The 19,540-nt window shown below is 39.4% G+C and overlaps 1 protein-coding gene across 1 annotated transcript in view; it reads left to right on the top strand.

The window, feature by feature from the left end:
* The window catches only part of cadm2b (cell adhesion molecule 2b), a 217,505-nt gene extending 211,141 nt beyond the window's left edge, over positions 1–6,364 (top strand). The window contains exons 9-10 of the mRNA XM_080460213.1: positions 4,780–4,902; positions 4,994–6,364. Coding sequence (XP_080316339.1) covers positions 4,780–4,902; positions 4,994–5,112 — 242 coding nt within the window. The 3' untranslated portion in view covers positions 5,113–6,364. The remainder of the gene's footprint in view (positions 1–4,779; positions 4,903–4,993) is intronic.
* The last annotated feature ends 13,176 nt before the right edge of the window (positions 6,365–19,540 follow it).

Here is a 19,540-nt window from a genome sequence, read left to right as displayed (position 1 = left end):
ATTAGTGCTGCCGTGTTTGTGTGTCATGGCTTTTTCATACTGAGCCTCGAGAGCACTAAATGGTAGCTTCAGCAATGAAAATAGATGGGCTGTTGCGATAGGGAAAACACGAGTGTTACTCAGAGTTGGGGAACGCTTCAATTCGAGAATCAAGCCGTAAACCTTGAAGGTGCCCCCTGAAATCCACTCGTAAACAAACATGTGTTGAAGGATTATTCTACAGCCTAACGCATTGTGCCCATCCTTGAGAGTTGGCAGACTCATTTAATGCAATTTCCTCCCCCCCAAGAAAATGTTTTCATAGGTAAAATTGTATTTTTGTTTGTAACGGCCATCTGCTCTCAGCAGCTGGGTGTCTCACCGACTCACTTGCAGATGTTTTGTCAGAGGAAAAGCTTGAAACTATGTGTGGACTGCCTGTGCATACAGTATGCAGGAGCAGAAGCAACAGGTGGAAGAAAACAAACATGCTGACACAATTGTCCATAAGATGAATTAAAGGCAAATAAAGTATTTCAGTAGCTCCGTTTTTGTGCTTTAGGGGGCAGCAGTGAGTCATTGCAGCATTCATTCTGTACTCAGTCCAACTACTGGTTAAGTCGTTTCAAGTGAAAACGCATCATTTCGTTGTTTCGTTTACACGGCAACATTTTGAAAACGATGTCGGTTTACATGGTGTCGGGAGAATTTCCTAGTAAAAAAAAACTCGGCATACGGAATATACAGGAATCTGACTGAGAGCGATTAAGAAGTTTAAGAGAATTTGAATACATTATTCTTGCAAGAATAGAAAATGTCACAGTACAACCTTTGGCGGTTGTCCAGGAGTTTGTCTCACAATAAAGTCGGAGAGCGCTTTCTTAAAGGCTGAATTGTTGTGAGAAATATCCACATGCTTCCTGGCACGGCAGACATCGAAGGTTACAAAAGTGCTCACACAGGTCATAAATGGAACAGATTGCAAAAATCATATCCATTCTTTATGAGACAAAACAAGATTCCAATAACAATGGCAATGGCGGAAAGACTTAAAAACAATGTAGTTAACATGCCAGGCCACTAGTGGGTGCTGTTTGTTTTGTGTGATGAAACCACACACTTGTGCATGTGCAGAACTATTTATAATAGCATTTCCATCGTCCGCACAGAACCGCCTTTTTTTTTCCAAAAAATCCAACATGGAAGTTTTGCAACAAAAAAATAAAAATGGTTGCAGAAGCTGATTTACTAACGTGATGCACTGAGATTTGCATCTGAGAGACAGAAAAAATAACTGCCAGTATTCATTTAGTGTGACCGCCGTCATGAATGTAGAATATCAGGCATGTCTACCAGATGTATACTGGGATTACTTTACGCTTTTAGAATAATTATTTATGCATTTAGCGCGTTTGAAAGCAATCGAAAGGAAAGAATCGGTGCATCGTATAACAGACAGCGCTGCTGTCATTACATGATACATTCACTCGACTAGTTGTTGTTTTTTTTACAGTACCTCAGTGTACCTTACCATGGTTGAGTAGTAGCATGTACTAAAAGTTTTTTTGTAGTTTTTTTTTTTTTAAATCAACTCAGTGTGGTTAGTTGACAGGAAATGTGAAGAATTGAATGTGTTAGTAAGTGGAAAATGCAACTCTGCTACTGTGTATGGCCATCACATACATAGTAAATAGTTGTTCTGTACATGTGTGAGTAGATGGACAATAACAACAAGGAGGTTAACAAGAGGGTTAATACTCCCAGTGCGTATTTTCCTGGGACTTGGTAGTTTTAGTAGAGAATCACCCAATGACTCCATGACAATCCAACCATCGTCTGTCCGTACAAACTTGTGTGTACTCGTCATTGTTAACGTTTATAGTATATTGTTCGCTATGTGTGTGTGTGGTTTCATTACAAAAACAACCTACAGCATCCACTAAAAACTACATTGTCATTTCCGTGTAAATCGTTTTCAAAATATTGCCTTGCAAACGGGAAACATTTCTAAAACGAAAATGCAAAAACAATGCGCCTTTACTTCAAATGTTGCTTTGTAAACAAGGTCTTGGAAGTGTTCCTAATTACCAACAACAATCCTCAAAATATCTGTGGAAATTACTTATTTTCAATTAGCTGGGGGGGGGGGTTGCGGCTCCACATTGCAGTTTTAAATCTGAATAAATACTGTATTTTTTATTCTGCCTTTGTTCCTCATCTTGTTGTCATGGCGTGTGTTGTGCAAACATTTCCTGTAAGCATGTGTTTGCCTCCGACAGCAAGCTTCGCTCACCATCGCTCCTGCTCTCCGTCAAAGTGAAAACCAATTTTCCTGTCTTTTTCCTTTGAATCTGTATGGTCACCTGTTTTATCACGGTGTTGTTCCCCTCGTCTTCCCTTACTGCTGTCACTGTCTCCAACCATGGCAACAGCCAAAGACTTTCCAGGGCCTACAGCAGGTAAATATTCCCAGCAGGTGATCATTGCGAGCCAGATTTGGAGTGCGTGATGCTGGATCTGGCTCTGGGTCAGGACACGTCATGGCCTCACCCAGCATGAGCCAAGTCATCACCATGCATGGACGCTCACTCTGCTGACAGCAGTCACTTTCTCTCCAGCCATGTCACATGCTGCTTAAGTGATCACACAGTACGTCTCTGGTTCGTCTTTTACACAATGGTGTGACGCTTCTGTTTGATTGAAGGTGATATTTTTTGTCAGAATGGAATTTCATTCGAAATAAAAAAGGACATTTTCTCTTTTTATATATTGGATTGTAATTTTTCTGAAATACTTAAGGTTACATTTTTGTGTGACCATGGGTTAATCTGTGTCCATGAGTTAATCCTTGTGTGAAGTATTTGGCTGTAATAGCTTAGTTTCACATTTTGTTAAGAGTTTTTAGACTTTAACATACCTCAGGTTTGTGTCAGGAAATGTTTTCAGTTGCTGTGTAAAGCATATGAATCAGTGGTGTCCTCGATGCTGCAGAGATGTGTGGATATCTCCTTTTCTATGCATGTGTTAATAGATTTTTTTTTTATCTTATTATCTCCAGGCAGTCGTTTTAATTGCTGTACTATGATACATTCAAATGTGGACTAAAAAGTCTGATTGGACAATAATGAGGAAGTTTTCCGTTACTGTGTGTTTGCACTGTGGTGAGAAAGAGTAACAACGTCTGCTTTGATATTTTGCGATATGGAAATTGCTTGTGCTCCTTGCTGACATTCAGATCATTCCTCCCATTGACATCCTACAAAAAAATGAAATAACTCAACTGGTGCACCAGAGCAGTTATTTCTTCAAAGTCTCCAGCGCCGGTTTGGGAGTCGGGCCCCGTTTACACAACAACGTTCTCAAGTGAAAACGCAAAACCTTCGTTGCGTTTTGGGTTTTTTCGTTTACGCGACGACGGAGCCGCTGAGAGCGGTTCCGACGGTAGAACTTTTATTAAAACGGTCCAACTCTGTCATCATGGGAAAGCGGGAAAATGCCACTATTTGAAAAGGCTCGGGCTGAATCTCTGTCTCCATGATGGGAAAAAAGTAAATAGTTCTTCTGCACATGCGCAAGTAGACGGACGATAACATCAATGGCGGTATCCAGAGTGTCATGACTCCCATTTTATATTCTCCTGGGACGTGGTCGTTTTTTAGTTGAGTCACCCGGACGAGCAATCCCACTTTGTCGTCTGTCAATATCAATGTCTGTGTACGCCCATTGTTAATGTTTATAGCGTATTGTTCTCTCTGCGCCTGTGTGTGTGGCTTCATTACAAAATCAACCAACAGCACCCACTAGAGGCCCAAAGGTGAAAACATCTTTTTCAGTGTTTCTGCTGTTGCCGTGCAAACCGACATCGTTTCCAAAATATTGCAGTGTAAATGCGAAACTTTTAAAACAAACATGGCAAAACGATGCATTTTCACTTGAATCGTTGTCGTGTAAACGGGGTTTGAGTATCCTGATTAAAAAAAAAATAAAATTCTGGTGGGTCGGGTCTGCATGGAGTTAAATAAACTGCATGTCACACCCCTTCATCTTTTTCTTTTTCATCACTTATTTTAAACGCCACACATACACTTTGGGATGCTGAACTTGAGGTTTGCATTCTGTTAACAGTGGAGTTTTGTTAAGAGAAAAAAAAAAAAAAAACATCCCCCGCCGTCATTTCGCAGGGTCACTTTGCAAAAGTGAGCACAAGCCATGGTCATTCATCAGCTTGAGATAATGAGAGCATACGAGGTGCACAGTGAAAACACCGCCGCTCACAGTTTATTAGAGTACAGACACAAAGGGTAAGCCTCAGCTCGTCTCTGCAGAGGATACCTCATTTTAAATAACACTTATTTTGAGAAAAAAAAAAAACCCCTGAGAAGCAGGGAAGTGTGGCAGGGAGCAAAGAGAAAACATAAAAGATAGTATGTATACAAGCTCTGGAGGAAAAGCACCCTAAAGCATCAGTCAGAGCACTTTTTCTTTTTGCAGCTTGTTTCTGCTGCTAATGCCACATTTTCAGAATTTTGTGGTATTTCCTGTGTTTACCGCTTTTTTTTATATCACAGTTCAGACACTTCAAAAGCAGCGATGTCAGGCTGCTGCAAACGTACGACACAAGCTCATTGGGGACCGTTGTGCTTTTGTTGGCAAGCGTAAAACTCCACATCTGGATCATTTCTTTCGGGAGCCAAATATAATATATAAAAACAGATCTGTTTTATAGATTCCTGCTGCTGTGTTTAGACGTCTCACCGATATTCCCGGCCTCCGTGTTTCCCGCCTCCCCTCGTGTTTCAGATCCCAACGCTGTGGGACGTCACGGGCCGGACCACGCTTTGATCGGCGGCGTCGTTGCAGTCGTGGTCTTCATCACCTTGTGTTTGATAATCGTTCTGGGGCGATACCTGGCCAGACATAAAGGTAAATCGGGTCACTCGGACTCCAATTTTCTCAGGATAAGCAGATGTAAGTCCACGTCTTACATGGAGTTTGGCTTCGCGTGTCCCCGCAGGGACGTATCTAACGCACGAGGCCAAAGGAGCGGAGGATGCCCCCGACGCCGACACGGCCATCATCAACGCTGAGGGAAACCACGTGCACGCAGAGGAGAAGAAAGAGTACTTCATTTAGACTTCTCCTTCTCCTCTTTCTTCTGATCTTTTCGTTCCATGACCAACTTTACGACAGCGGAGAGGCGGTTTTCGGCTGCCTCAGCGCCGCTACGTTGAATTTAAGTTCTCATTCTTTTCCAGAGAAGCTTGGATGTCGTCATTCTCGAAGCATTTGCAGAAAAATAGGCCTTCTCTTTTTTTTTTTTTTTGTAATCAAGATGAATCATGTACAAATGGGTCGTTTTGGGTTTTCCGGTGCCTAAACGCTGTACACTTTAATGCTTTTATTCCACTGCCTGCATTGACTTTGCCTTTTCTTTTCCTCTTCTACAACTTTTAGCTGATTTTTAAAAAAAAAATAAAAAATTCAAAGGCGAAAAGCAGATGTACTTTCCCTCGAGTTAGAGGCAAGTTTCAGCTTTTCAAACGGTTTTAAGAGCAGAATATGTTCCGGCTTTATCAGACATTAGCATCTGTTGACTCGCTGTTAGATTTCGCCTGGAGTTTGCCCCGGCTCCAGTCACATGTTTAAAATCACCGTAAAACAGCCCAGAAACACTTTTACACAACAAACTCTGCAGAAGCACAAAACGATGTGCTTCTGTCGATAGGATTTCATCTTCAGCTTCGGTCACTCATATCTGTATATTCCCCACGCTTGTTTCCAGTTGTTGCTCGCGTCGCTGATTTACAGCAACAGAGAACAAGTTAGAAAAATTTAAAGCACAAAGTCTGAGGACTAACACGGAGGGAGAACACATCAACTGTTCCTCGTCTCAGGATTCAATATGAGTCTAGATGGAGAGATGGAGTCAGACGCGGGGCGGAGAGTTCAGCTCGCTCGTGGATGGGAAACTTTTCTTTTCGCTTCTTGTTGTGAGATCCAAACTGAATGAATGGAGATTGGCTGGGGTTCATTATTTATGTTGACTTTTATTGAACAACTATGCTCAATGTGTGGATATTGCTGTAAAATACTTTGCTAACGTGAATATTGGTGAATAATGTTGACTCTTGGGATCCCTGACACATTTACAGTTTGTATATTAGCATATACAGTATTTAAAGTATTTCACTTCTCTTTTTCCCCCCATTTATCTGATAAGAGTTGGTTTCGCCAGAAGACATGTAAATACTATGTAAGTATTCAATTTTAGTAAAAGGAGGACTGGGAATAGCTTTTTAATTTAATCATGTCACTTTGATCAGAGTGTTTTCACACTTTTAAAATGTTATTCAAACAGGGATTCAAATAATTTGCTTAAACATTTAAAAAAAAAAGAAAAAGAAAGAAAAATGGCCAAAATGTGTGTACTCATTATTACGACTGATTGACATTTATTATATGATACTATATTGATTGATATTATTGCTGTTATTACTGAAGTAGTTGTCTGTCATTACCTTTTCCATTTTTTAATTATCATTTTAAAAAACAAAAGGAAAAAAAAAAACAGTACAAGGATCACCGTTATGGCCTTTAAGTTTGCTGCAAACAGTACTAATGACATGTTGAGGCATTGGTGAATCAGACATCCCCTCACTGTATATAACCACTGTATCAAAGACATCCCGACACATTGCCAATGCTCATACATGTTATTTTGTTAGTTCAGTATGATGCTATAAATAACTCATTTTGTACAAAGATTGAATCGCTGTAATTAATTTGCTTTTTATGGGGGATGTGTGAGGTTTGCTTTTTTTCTCAGTATTGAATATTCATTTTTCAACTATGCCACTGTAAAAAAGAGAAAGAAAAAAAAAAAGAAGAAGAAGAGAAGAAAAATGAGAGACAAAGTGTGGATTAAAATATGAACAACTCGAAGAAAAGAAAAAAAAACCTGCCATTTTGTTTGTGAGTGTTTTTACTTTGAAATGAAGTCGTTGCGGAAAGGAGCCGGTGTTGATGGACGGCGCCGCACTGCAATAGTTTTTCCATGCAACTGTTACGTATTACTCAACCTTTAGCATTAATAATACATGCAAAGCGTCTAACTTGTAGAAAGATTAAAAAACCATGAAGCTCCTCAGGAAGATTGCCCGAGGCTTCGGAGCGCTGGCTCATGATTTGTGCATTAATACAGGGCGACAAAGGGAACGCTTCAGTCTCCCTGAATTGATTCCCATTTCACTGGAGTGGCTGCAGGAAACTGCCCGTAGACGTCAATGTAGCTCACTGCTTTTATTTAAAAAAAAAATTCTTTTTTACAAAGTTATCCAGAAAAACCAGGTTGCGTGAGGAGAACTGGAGGGTTTCTGATTTCACCTCATGTTTCAGGGCAACCGCTTCACTGAAAGACGTAGAATTCTAACATTTAGAAGGATTTTTAATGATCTCTAATGAGAGATTTGCAGGAAAACCGACAGATGCACTAACAGAAAAAAGCCTTTTGACTATTAAAGATAAAAAAAATACATATTTTGATTTATTTTGGTTACGTTCGCACTGCAGGTCTCGATTCTCAATTCCGATTTCTTGCTGAGGTCGGATTTCTTTGCGTGATCGTTCACACTATATTTAAAATACGACCTCCACCAGACTGCAGTGTGAAGGTTATCCGACACCAAAGTGACCCGCATGTGCAGAAGAAGGTGTGACGTGGGAGTGGATATAGATGCTACAACCAGTCAACCACAGGGTTGCCAGATCTGACTCACTGTTTCCAGCCCAAACACAGACAGAAAACCAACCTTAATAAAAAAAATACCAGCTCAAATCTCAACCTCTGTAGAAACTGCGTCCATTCTGAAACGTTGCTACTGCGGATGTGAAGACACGCACAGGGAGAACATGCACACTCCACCAAACAGATTCAAGCCGAGGAACTTCTCACTCGGACACCAGAAGGCAAATAATTCCAAAAACCATGTGGCCCAACAGGGCTATTTCCTTTTCAAAATGATCAATTCTGCATTGAATGCTGACCAGTATGACCTGCAACCAAAGATCTTAAGCCCCGGACATGCTATTTACATCATTTTCAAGATGTTGCTGTGTAAACACAAAACTTTTTTGAGACTCAAAACTCAAAAACAATCGATTTTTACTTTAAATTTTGTCACGGATGCAGGGCTTGAATCACCTTTAAAGTAAAAACAGGGTGGGGAAAAAAAATAGAGAACCTCAAGCAGAGAGGAAGAAGCCAGTCAGAGTTTTTTATTTCAAAAAGTCATATACGTCTTTCTATAGAGCCATGAAACTATTGTTTTATTATTTCCAATTATAAAACTTAAAGGTAGTTTTAAAGCACACTCATACAAGTATCACGAACATCCATGTCTCTTTAAAGATTCCTATGACGTCTGGGTGATATTTGATTTTTGATCTTATGTGAAACAAAGTAAAGGGGGTGTATTCCAAATCTGATTGACTTTTTGAGAAGCGATTTGCACACACGTGCATAACTGACTTTTCCAGTCAGCGACGATGTCAAAAGAAGAAGCTGCTGCTGGTGCTGCTGCTGCTGCTGCTGCTGCTGCTGCTGCTGCTGCTGGAGACAAAACTCTTAATACATCAGGACGGTAAGTGTGGCTTAGGAAGTCGACTAAGATTCCTATTGGATAGAGAATTAACTTGCAGGTGAATCATCAGACATTTGAAAATGTTTTACATGTACTGAAAACAGCAATTTGATGCAAAAATGCAACAAAAAACAAACATTTTAAGAATTTTTGGGGCATAAATTAAGTGATAGACATATAATATAGATATAAGCTGGACAAATAAATTTAATAGAGAGGTACTACACAAAGGAAAAACTGTAGAAACTAACCCCGACTATTTGAAAGGTAGTGATGTACACATTTTTATATTATGATATTGATATTTACACTGCTGTTGCCATTTTAGATAAACATGCAAATCTTTGTTCAAGTTAATAATTATTATGCCATTTATGACTTATTTGGCCAATATTGACATCTGTTAAGCTGCGATGAACAATAAGTTTTCCTTTAGCAGTTTTATTAGTGGTAATTTGAGATAGAATAGGCTTTCTCTAACCTCTACAGCGCAGGTTGACATTAAGCTTTTGTTAAAAGTACGAGTATCTTCCGATACCAGCTATGGTTTCACTTCCTGTGTTACATACGTTCTATCATGAGGGACATATGGGGAGATTCGAGATAAGTGTCTGTTTTATCCTACATTATTTAAACGACGTATTGCCATAAAGTGTAATGACCTATAGATGAGCATTGAAACAACACATTATCCAATTTGCATCCGGCTAAAGCAAATGTTAATTTTACTGCCCTACATTTATGGATAGCGCATGCACTCTAAAACTGTGACAATCAAGGAAACCTTTCATGGTCCATTATCACTGCTTCAGTGACATGGATTAACTTTTTGAAACGTGAGGATGGATATATTAACCTTGCACGTGTTAAATATCAGCGCGTCCTTAAAGAGAGATCTCTTTCCAGGACGCGGGACCGGAGTCATTACGATGCTCCATTCTTCAGCCCCCATTGACCTTGAGCATAATGTTGCTTCCCGGCAGACTAATGTTGCTGTTATCAACACACTGTCCAGCCAACCATCTGCCTCCCAACACCCCCTCCTCTTCTCACTTCTCTCGGAGACTGTTCCCAGCTCACTTCATAATCATTACCACCAGAAAGCCCAGCCAGTTCAAATAAAAATCAGCTACCAAGATCGCGCTCTTTTCCACATTATTAAAAGCTCTCTGCTCCGTTACGCTATGTAAATGGAGATAGACTGTCTTGAATAATGTCTGGCAGAAAAGAATGCAAAAAAATTATCATTTTTAAATCATAATTTACTAATTGGATATCGAGAAGGGAACATTAATGTGCAATTGTAAATACTGAAATGGGAAATGTTTTTTTTATTTTTTCCTCTTTACCCTTGAAATGTGAGAACCCCACCCTGGGCAGTGTAACCTCCACCGAGGCCTTGTAAGTCTGACTGAACTGAAGAAACTGATCCCCACTGTACCCTGTAGGCAGGGTCCGTATCAGTCCTCCAGCTCACAATAAGCTCTTATCATGGCAGAACAGAAGTCTCTGACAAAACTCTTCGGGGACAAATTGATATCTTCAGGAAAAGAAAAAAAAAAATCAGTATAACACTTAAACACATTATGACTGCAGCACAATTCTGATTCGGAAAAGTTAAACGTTAATTCCTGAGTTAATAGTCCTTGCAAGTTTTCTTACATCCCAAACCCCAGCGCGATTACATGGTCAGACTTCATGAGTGTTCACCGCCACCCCCCCCCCCCCCCCGTTTTTTTTTTTCAAAGATCTTTAAACAAACAGAAAGCCAACAGTTGTGTGAATTGTAAAGACGTAGATTAGCGACAGCCGAAGGAGCCACAGCGATACTGAGTGTAAAACGTCTTCCAACCCTCACACAAACTCTGGCCCCGTCATTTTGATTAGCAGTAAAACATTTTATGAAAACACAATAATTCCACTTGTTTTCACTATCCAAGCATGTAAATTGCTTTATGTAATTCACTGGCAGATTTGCGTGGGAAGCAAAAGGATAAAAAGGATTTTAGAGATGAAGTGGGATGCAGTGTGCTTAACAGAAGTGTTTGAGAAGTGAGGTTTGTCCTTGGGATCAGGTTTTTAATTAATCATTTATTAGCAGTTTTTTTTTTGGCAGTGCTGGAAAAAGAAGTGACGTGTCGCTATGATGAAATCATTAATGCAGTTATCATCACTGGAGTTGCTTTTTTGTAGATAAAACAGAACATCGGAAATTTTGCTTTTGAAATTCTAGTGCAGATATGAAAAGATCAATACTCGAGATACTATTTCCTCAGGTTTTTTTGGATTGATACTCGTGGTAAAAATGTTTGTATTTGCATCGCGATTTTATCTAAATGTTTTCATTCAAAGTTACGGGTTATTAAGCGATGGAGGTCCTGACAGCTGAATAAAGACCCTGTTTACGTGACATTGTTTCAGGTGAAAACACACTGTTTTTGCGTTTTCGTTTAGAAAAGGTTTTGCGTTTACATGTTAACGTTTTGAAAAACGATGTACTTTTTATGCCACGAGTTGATGCTGTTGTTTGTTTTTGTAATGAAACCACACACACACACACACACACACACACACACACACACACACACACACACACACACACACACACGCAGAGAACAATACAATACAAACATTCACAATGGATGAATGAATAAACACATTTTTATTATCACAAGGTTTGAGGTTCTCCTCACACATTAGTTTCATCGGTTTGTATCATTAGTAGTATTTACTGAAATCTAAAGTTTTTGCAGATCAGAAAATAGAAAATACCTTTTTAAGATAGTTAATTATCTTAAACAGGCCAGAATAAACTCAATTGAACGATTAATAGAGCATTCGTTCTCATACTTTGAAGTAAAATAAAGAATACTGTACTCTGAAATGTTATTGAATATACACCAATATATTATTGATATATACTCATTTATATTTTATTGGAAAGTGCAAAACTAACTACAATTTGTCTGTGAAGACAAAAATTTGTCTGAACGACCTCGTTTCACAACCAACTGAGTCCTTCTGTCCCGTATCAGTATGGGTTAAATATATATAAAGTACCTTAAATATAACTCATCAGACATACTATATAATCTCCCTCTGTGAAAATTCTTTTTTCCCCCTACATTGATCCATCCTATTTCCAGGATGTGGAGTTTTAGCCACGTCATGATGCTGATGGGGGTCCAGAGTCTTGGGCGCCACACTGCGTGTATATATTTATCACCATGGTTGCTATGTATTAGCATGTTAGCACATATTTTCTGACAGTCATAATGAATGAAAAGTATGAAAACTACTCACATCAATACACTTTGAAGATATAATAAATATTAAATCCTTTATTTTTCTTATTTAAGTAGAATAACTACTCGTAATGGTATTCATTTCCTGCTAAACAACCCCCCCCACACCAAAAAAAACCTTCAATCTGTCCTATTTACAGAAAACTTGGTAGTTCCAAAAGTCCACCTTTTGTTTCCTGTCAGATTTGACCAATATTGTGTCATCCTTCATATTTCCTGCCAGGCAAGGCAAATATTTTGGAAGAGTTAACTTATAATCATCGCCTTCCCCCAGAGAGGCGAGGAGAAAAGAGCAGAGAAGATGAAATTCACAATTTTTCAATATCCTCCTTTTCATTTCCACAACTTTGTGTAGTGAGTCTGTTATCAATGCCCCAAGAAGCCCTCGGATTGCATTGTTTGTGCAAATGGTTTTGTCTTTGATTGACAGCTCATTCTAAATGGAGAATAGGGGGAAGGAATAACAGCATGTTTACAATGGTGCTTCTACCCTGGAATAAAAATCTCAGTGATACCCGTTGAAGTTATTCTCTTGGATTTGTCCAAATGCCGGCAGCTGTGCCATTCTATACATGTATATTGAGGATATACGCCACGTTTCTAATGCCTCTGAAAAAGGCCTGCAGCCTCATTTGACTTATATCTGCAACACTCACACCTCATGTGTCTCTCCGCCGGATCAGAGGCCTGCAGGATATTATCTTGAGATGTGCTTTGCCTAATCATATTTGATGAGATTAAACAGATCACTCACACTTCCACTTGTGACGGCGCCGAGCGCGTCTTGGAAGCAGTCAAATGATCTGGAACAAAGAACATGAGCTTGTGTATCCCCCCCAGATGCATCACCGTGCCATTAGTCTAGATGAATGTGTACAGTCAGATACAATTCCCTTGTTTGCTGCATGAGGGCTTCCAGTCTGTGAGGCAGCGGCGGCTCTGCCGCTCTAATCGGGCCACATGCAGGCCTCTGGATTGATGACTGAAGCGGGGTTGCCCACTGTATTTTCAAGCAATTCATCCACAGCCACTCACACCCTCCACGGTGTACATCCTCAAATAGCCTTCCCTTGGATTGTCTGTCCGTCGTTTGATTTATTCTATATCGTATTTTTAGACCTAATTAAACCAAACTATTTCTGAATTGTTTGGGTGAATCTTGAATCATGCAGACTCGGGAGAATACACAAAGGGAAGGCTCGTCTTGGTAATTCTTTTGGGGGGGCGGGCGGTGGGGGAAATCTCGTAGCGTACCTGTGGCATAAGGTATGCGAAAAATAGCTCGCCATCTGTTTGAATACGAGCACTTGAGATTCTTCCAAGGAACTCACCAGAGACTCAATTAAAACTGGAGTATTAGTGAGAGGGAGACTGATGTTTCTCCAATAAAATGACAGCCAGGAGAAATCCTCACATTAGTTTGTTAAAAGATATACATCTTTTCTTTAAAGCAAAATGTACTCCATTTTCACGATGTTTATCTGTCTAGACTCTTCCAGCATGTGTTTTTCATGCTTTCTACAAGGCTATGTCTAATCAATCATGTTAATCCGGCTAAACTTGCACCTCTAATGAAAACGTGAAATTATATCACTTTAAACTGGAATTATTCTATATTCAAATAAAGAGTCAATGTTTATTCATTAACAGGGGGAGTTTGGTTCCAGTCTGCATTTTGTGTAATATATAATGACATTTTGAAATAAAAATAACTCACTTAAAAACAAACTACGATTTATATAAAAACATGTACAAAATATATTTATATAATCCGAATTAAAATAAAATAAAATAAAAAATGTTTCTATGGTTTCAAAACCAAACACGGTTAATTGTTTGGTTTTACGAACATATACCGATACACAATTCCATCACATATACTCTGCTCCACAACAAAGACAAACGTTGAAATTCAACGGTTATTATGGCTCCATTTTACTGCTTCAGCCCACTCAGGACTAAAATTGGGAAATATGTGACCTCTGAAGTGAAATGTGTTTGACACCTTTGCTTTAAGATAATGCGCCACTCCTTCGCTGTCTCTTTAAAAACAAGATGTACAAACATGTGTATAAAAACCCTCTCCTGAAGGTTGGATGTACATGATCATTTAAATAAGCTCCCCAGAACAATGCTCCTAAACTTCTTTTTGTCTCCTGCCAGTTGTCAAAGTTGTCATGTTCATGAAAGCTGGAGTTCAATCACTCGTAACCACTCTGGCATTGCTGCGCCGCCGAAGCTGGAAGCCTGTTTGCCAAGACAAGAGGATGATTGTGAGGTTTACGTTAATGTAACTGCGCGTCCTCAGCCAACAGCTGGATGGCTCGGGGCTGTTAGGCCAGGCTGCCGCAAGGATTTAAGGATTTAAAAGTAAACAACCACAACAACATATTTCCAGGAAGAAATAATAAATAAATAATAACCATTGCACTCACTCTCTGGTGTACTCTGTCAAGGGAATTTTTCTCACAGATAGCCAGTACCTTGCAAAGCAAACAGTGTATGAATGTGTAGCCAGCGTATTAAAGAGGTTCTGACAAACTGCTGTGCCTGCAGGATGCCAGCTGTCTGGATGTGGGTGGACATCAGGTGTTGACATCAGCCTCATTATCATCAAGGTGCTCCTTGCCCTCCTCTGGATGCTTTCTTTTTGTTCATAGCATGAAGAGTAGCGGCAGAAGACAGCATCACATTTAATCAAGTCATTACTCTGCTAAACGGACGCTTTGTCTCAAGTGCTTCTAATGAGGGGAACGATTGCGAGATCCCCCAACAACGTCTCAGGGTTTCCTTTTTTTCTTTTCTTTCAGGCTAATGGCTTCAAGTTTTCAAACAAATAAACAGGGAATGCATGTTTTAGCCTCAAACACAGGGTCAGGGAGGATCACATTGTCAAATCACAATTTGTCATTTAAAAGCTGGTTGGATTTTCTTTGTATATATGTGTGGCTGTGTGTGTCTACATTGTAAAACCTGGCGAGTTCGTGGAAAATGAAAGAAAGAAATCTCCACATAGATGAATACATAGATAGATAAGATAGGTAAAGGATAAAGCCGTAATTGAGCATAAAAGCGATTGTAGTTCTACTGTTTGAATACAGTGAATTCTCTCACAGTCTCGTGATTTTTACCAAACATCTCTTGGGTATATATATATATAATGTACAGAATATGAATTATGCAGCACGTACAAGAGTGGATTATACAAATAAGTGTGCAAAAACAACATGGGAGCAATGTTAATAAAATATGATATTAATAACCTCGCTTGATAACCCATATCCACCCAAACTAGTCATATCTAACATTTGAGAAAGGTTTGCTGAGGTTTACAGCTGGTGTGATATTCATTTCCCTTTTGAAAATGTTTAAAAAGAGAGAAGTCATCCCGGAAAAAATAAATTAAAAAAAAGAAATCTTCTCTGATCTGAATAAGTACACACAAAAGGATTTTTATAAAGCCTTGTATAAATCTCTGTCTGCATTAAAGCACTTAGGAGTGATAAAAAAAAATACTTGAAGTCGGTCAAGGGGTGACATAGCACATTACAAGCATGTACCAGAGCTGCCCTTGATTTATTGGGTTGTAGGTGCTAAAGAGTGCATACAAAAAGAGGGGGAAGGACCAATGGGATCGCAGAGGCTTAAATCCTTCTAGAGCGGCGTGCGAGTCGTCTTTATGATGCCAGTCAGTGTGGTGGTGTCGGGCCTGGGGGATTACTCCAGACAGACAGCTCAGTAAGACAACTGATTAAATAGTAGTGAGAAGAGAGAAAATGTTTAATTCAGTCATATTTAGTATTCATGGGACGGAGAGCCATACAAGAGTTCACCTTGAGGGGTCATCCGGAGAGAAGGTCCAGAATCCCAAAGAGCAGCCGGGCCAAGTTTCCACACAAGACTTGGAAACACAACTGATTGTGTTTTTAATTGCCTTGATTATCGAGTTTACTTTGGCTGAGCTGAAAATGGGAATGCAACACGCGTGGAGCTGGCAGGCTGATACGCTGTGAAAAGATGCTCTTGTCCTGGTGACATTGCGAGAGATTTATCTTGACCAACAACGCTTGAAAACTTCAACTTCGGATGGAAAATGTTTTCCTGTGACACCACGGTCATACTAACGATGCTTCTGTAACAGCAATTTTAAAGATGAAACTGACAGTGGAAAAGTTATTTTATTATCGCTTATCAAGATTTTGAAAAGCCAACACATCAAGGAAGCTTTTCCAGCTTTGAGTCACTAAATTTGTCAGAGAGAACAATAGAAAGACACTTTCTGGGATCACCAGCATATCTGAGAATATACCCGGAGTTTTCAGTGTTTCTGCTTGTTTCCATGTAAACGGACATCATTTTCAAAATGTTGCCGTGTAAACTTTTCTGAAAAGAAAATGCAAAAGTGATGCCTTTTCACTTAAGATGTCGCATCTGCTGGGTCATAGTTTTATTGAACACGTTTTCAGCTCTGAAATTTTTTTTTTCATTTCTTGTTTAATTTATACTTTAAAAAAGTATATTTTTGGTAAAAGTAAGTGAAATCACTACATGTTTCTGAGAGGACAATATTTTGCCTTTCTTTTTCCGAAAACGGATATTTCCCCCTCAAGGTTAACAAAAAAAATCTTAATTTACCCGGACCCACATTTACACCTGGTTCAGAACAACTATGAGCATGCCAAACCTGTAGGGGGCAGTGTAACGAGAAGTGTGAAGCCATGATAGCCAATCAGAATCCTGGAAAAAAGAACATGACGTCACAAATTGTGACATAAATCTCTGCCTACCCCCCCTTAGATGCAAACGGTGACACTGAGTTTTTCAAAATCTCCACTGTCGCCGGAGTTTTTACTAATCATCATTTGTGGAGACCCAAACGCAGAGAAATGTCATAGTTTTTTAAATACCCTGGCACATGAACATGTGGCCTCACAATATATACAGTGGCTTGCAAAAGTATTGATCCCCTTTCAACTCGAACAAGATGTTTTCCATCCAGTCTGACTGCGCTTGAGCCATTTTGCAAAGAGGAATGGGCAAAACTTTGAAACACGAAACTCTTCTGGAAGAATTATGTAAGAACAATTCATTTTCACTTGAAACGTTGTTCTTTAAGCCAGGTTGTTTGCACAACAATTATTGACTGGATGCGTCATCATTTTGACATTTTGTTTTTGGGGGAAAATGATCGCAGTTCACATGAAACCCCGGAAACGCTGCAGTTTTCATGTCAGGCCACTAGTTGGTGTTTTGTTGAATACAGCATGCAACACATGCACTCGGACAGCAGGATGATGCTAAATATTCAAGCTCCCTCAAGTCAATTTCAGTGACTCCCAATGTTGTTATCATGTAATTAAACAGTCAAAACTGGCTGACGATAGAATTTAAATAACAGCTAAAATATGGAAAAAGGGAAAAGAAGTAAAACCACACCTATGATCATCACTGATTCTCCGGGAACTTGGCGAGATGGAAATGTGAAAATGAGGTGTTGAAAAAAAAAAAAATTGAATTAAGCAGCCAAAACACAATAGAAGTTTCCCTCTTTGACTGGAAAACCCAATGGAAAAGGGGCTTAATTATTACAAACGATAACAAACCACAGTCAAGCAATATCAGACAGCAAAGGACAGCGTCGACATAAGTAAATAGATAAAAACTATTCATCAAAACTACAAATCAAAACTATGCGTTTTCAGGGTGTTGCTGTGTAACCAGACCCTTAATCAACATTAAAGTAAAACCACGTGCCAGACACAAATCAGAACAACTTTTGAAGAAAGAAATCATATGCATCATCATAGAACTTCTAAAAAAGAAAAAAAAAACTGAATACATAAATCAAGTCAATTTAACTGATGAATATTTGTACACACTAATACGAATACTAAGCTGCTGATAACAACGTCACAGTCACGATGTCAGACATGCATTCGGTGCTAAAGAAAATATATAAGCGTATTAAAAAAGAGTATAACTATGCTAAATCTGTGAGCGATTACTCTTCTGAAACCTTCACAATAAAGAATGAGTACTGTGGATGTGTGCGACCAGCCTGCTCTGCCTCCTCATGCCTCTGAATATTTCTGAGCATAAGTCTGACTCCTCATTGTGTTCCCACTAAAAAGCCTCTGTTCACTGTTTGCGGCTTCCAATAATTCAAAACAATACTGTTTATATTAGCCTGCCTGTGTGAGAGAGTGCCAGCTATAGAGACGTGATGAAATCCCAATGTTAAAATACCTCACCATGACATTCAGAACTAATTCAATTATATGCATGATCAGTTCAATAGACCTACAGAATTAGGTTATTGTCTGAAATGATGAAAAAAAGAAAAACACCAGTAAATCATGTGTGAATGAAGTGTAATGTGGAAATGAATTTCATGAAGAGTTTGCCAAAATGGGCTTCGAGAACAAGGGAGAACAGATGAGTTCTGCAGCCGTCTTCCAAGCTATTTACCCGTCATCAACCGGAGACACCGTCAGTCCTCAAAGGAATGTCATCGTCGCCATTGTGGCTTTCGTGGAGGTAGAATTGTGCACCGCAATGTTGAAAAATAAATTTAAAAAAAAAAAGGACAGAAAGGTTCACAGCATGGTGAAAATTTAATTGCAGTCTGGCTTATAGGCTACATCCAGAATGCGGCTGTGGTCATGGGAAGCATGCACTGCTGGGGAGGAAGAAATATTCCAAATATGTAAGGTATTATTGCTTGTTATAGCGCGCAGGCTTGCTCATTAATTCAAGGCTACATGTGTGTTTTGATCGATGGCTCATTGCATGAACCGTGTGCTGTGAATACATCTGTGGAAGGTCAATACAGGCGATAAACTTCATGATGAGAACCAGGAGACTCCAGAAATGTCAGCGTCCAAGTTTTTATTTATTTATTTATTTTTATTTCTCCTCTTTCCCTCACAAGCTGAAAGTCTTTTTTTTTTTATAATTCAGCTTTCCCAGTGTCACCTCGGTAGAAAGAAAAAAAAAAAAAAAGTGCACAACAGGCCCGCTAACAATGTTAGCCGTTTAGTTCCAGCCCGGCTCCTCGCTTTCATTTAATGTGAAAATATTAATATGTCACAGAACAATGAAGCGCCGTGAGGCAAGTCGAGGAGGGAAATGAATGCCACCATTGCCCCAACCTTCACCCCCTGCACTATCTTGTGTCTGCAGTTTTTGTGCTAATGATGTTCGAGTCACGGAGTCCCCTGAGAACGGAAAGCACCCCATAAAACTCTGGATCTGCCAAACCTTTAGCTGCTGAAGCGTCGAGGGGCTCAAATTCACCAAATTGTCATCCCACCTCTGTGAAAATATCAACGTAGGGAGACTTTCGGATGCGTTGGGTTCTGCGCCACAAATTAACGGGGAAAAAAAAAAAAAGACATAAAGTTGGAGAAGTTCAGAACTTATGATCATAGAAAAGTGTGTGGAAGTGATTACACACAAGCTGAGATACTTTTGATGATTCCCTTTAAATGCAGGGCAGAGTCATTTTAATGACCGATTAAGCTCAGCTTGTGATACCTCCAGTTTTTGGACGTCAACATTTTCTTTTTTTCTGCAAAAGATGGACTTAAAACTAATTACCAACAAAAACCAGCAAAA

Source organism: Lipophrys pholis, assembly GCF_963383615.2.
Source record: "Lipophrys pholis genome assembly, chromosome: 3".
Lineage (NCBI taxonomy): Eukaryota > Metazoa > Chordata > Actinopteri > Blenniiformes > Blenniidae > Lipophrys > Lipophrys pholis.
This window is presented reverse-complemented; position numbering and strand designations above follow the sequence as displayed.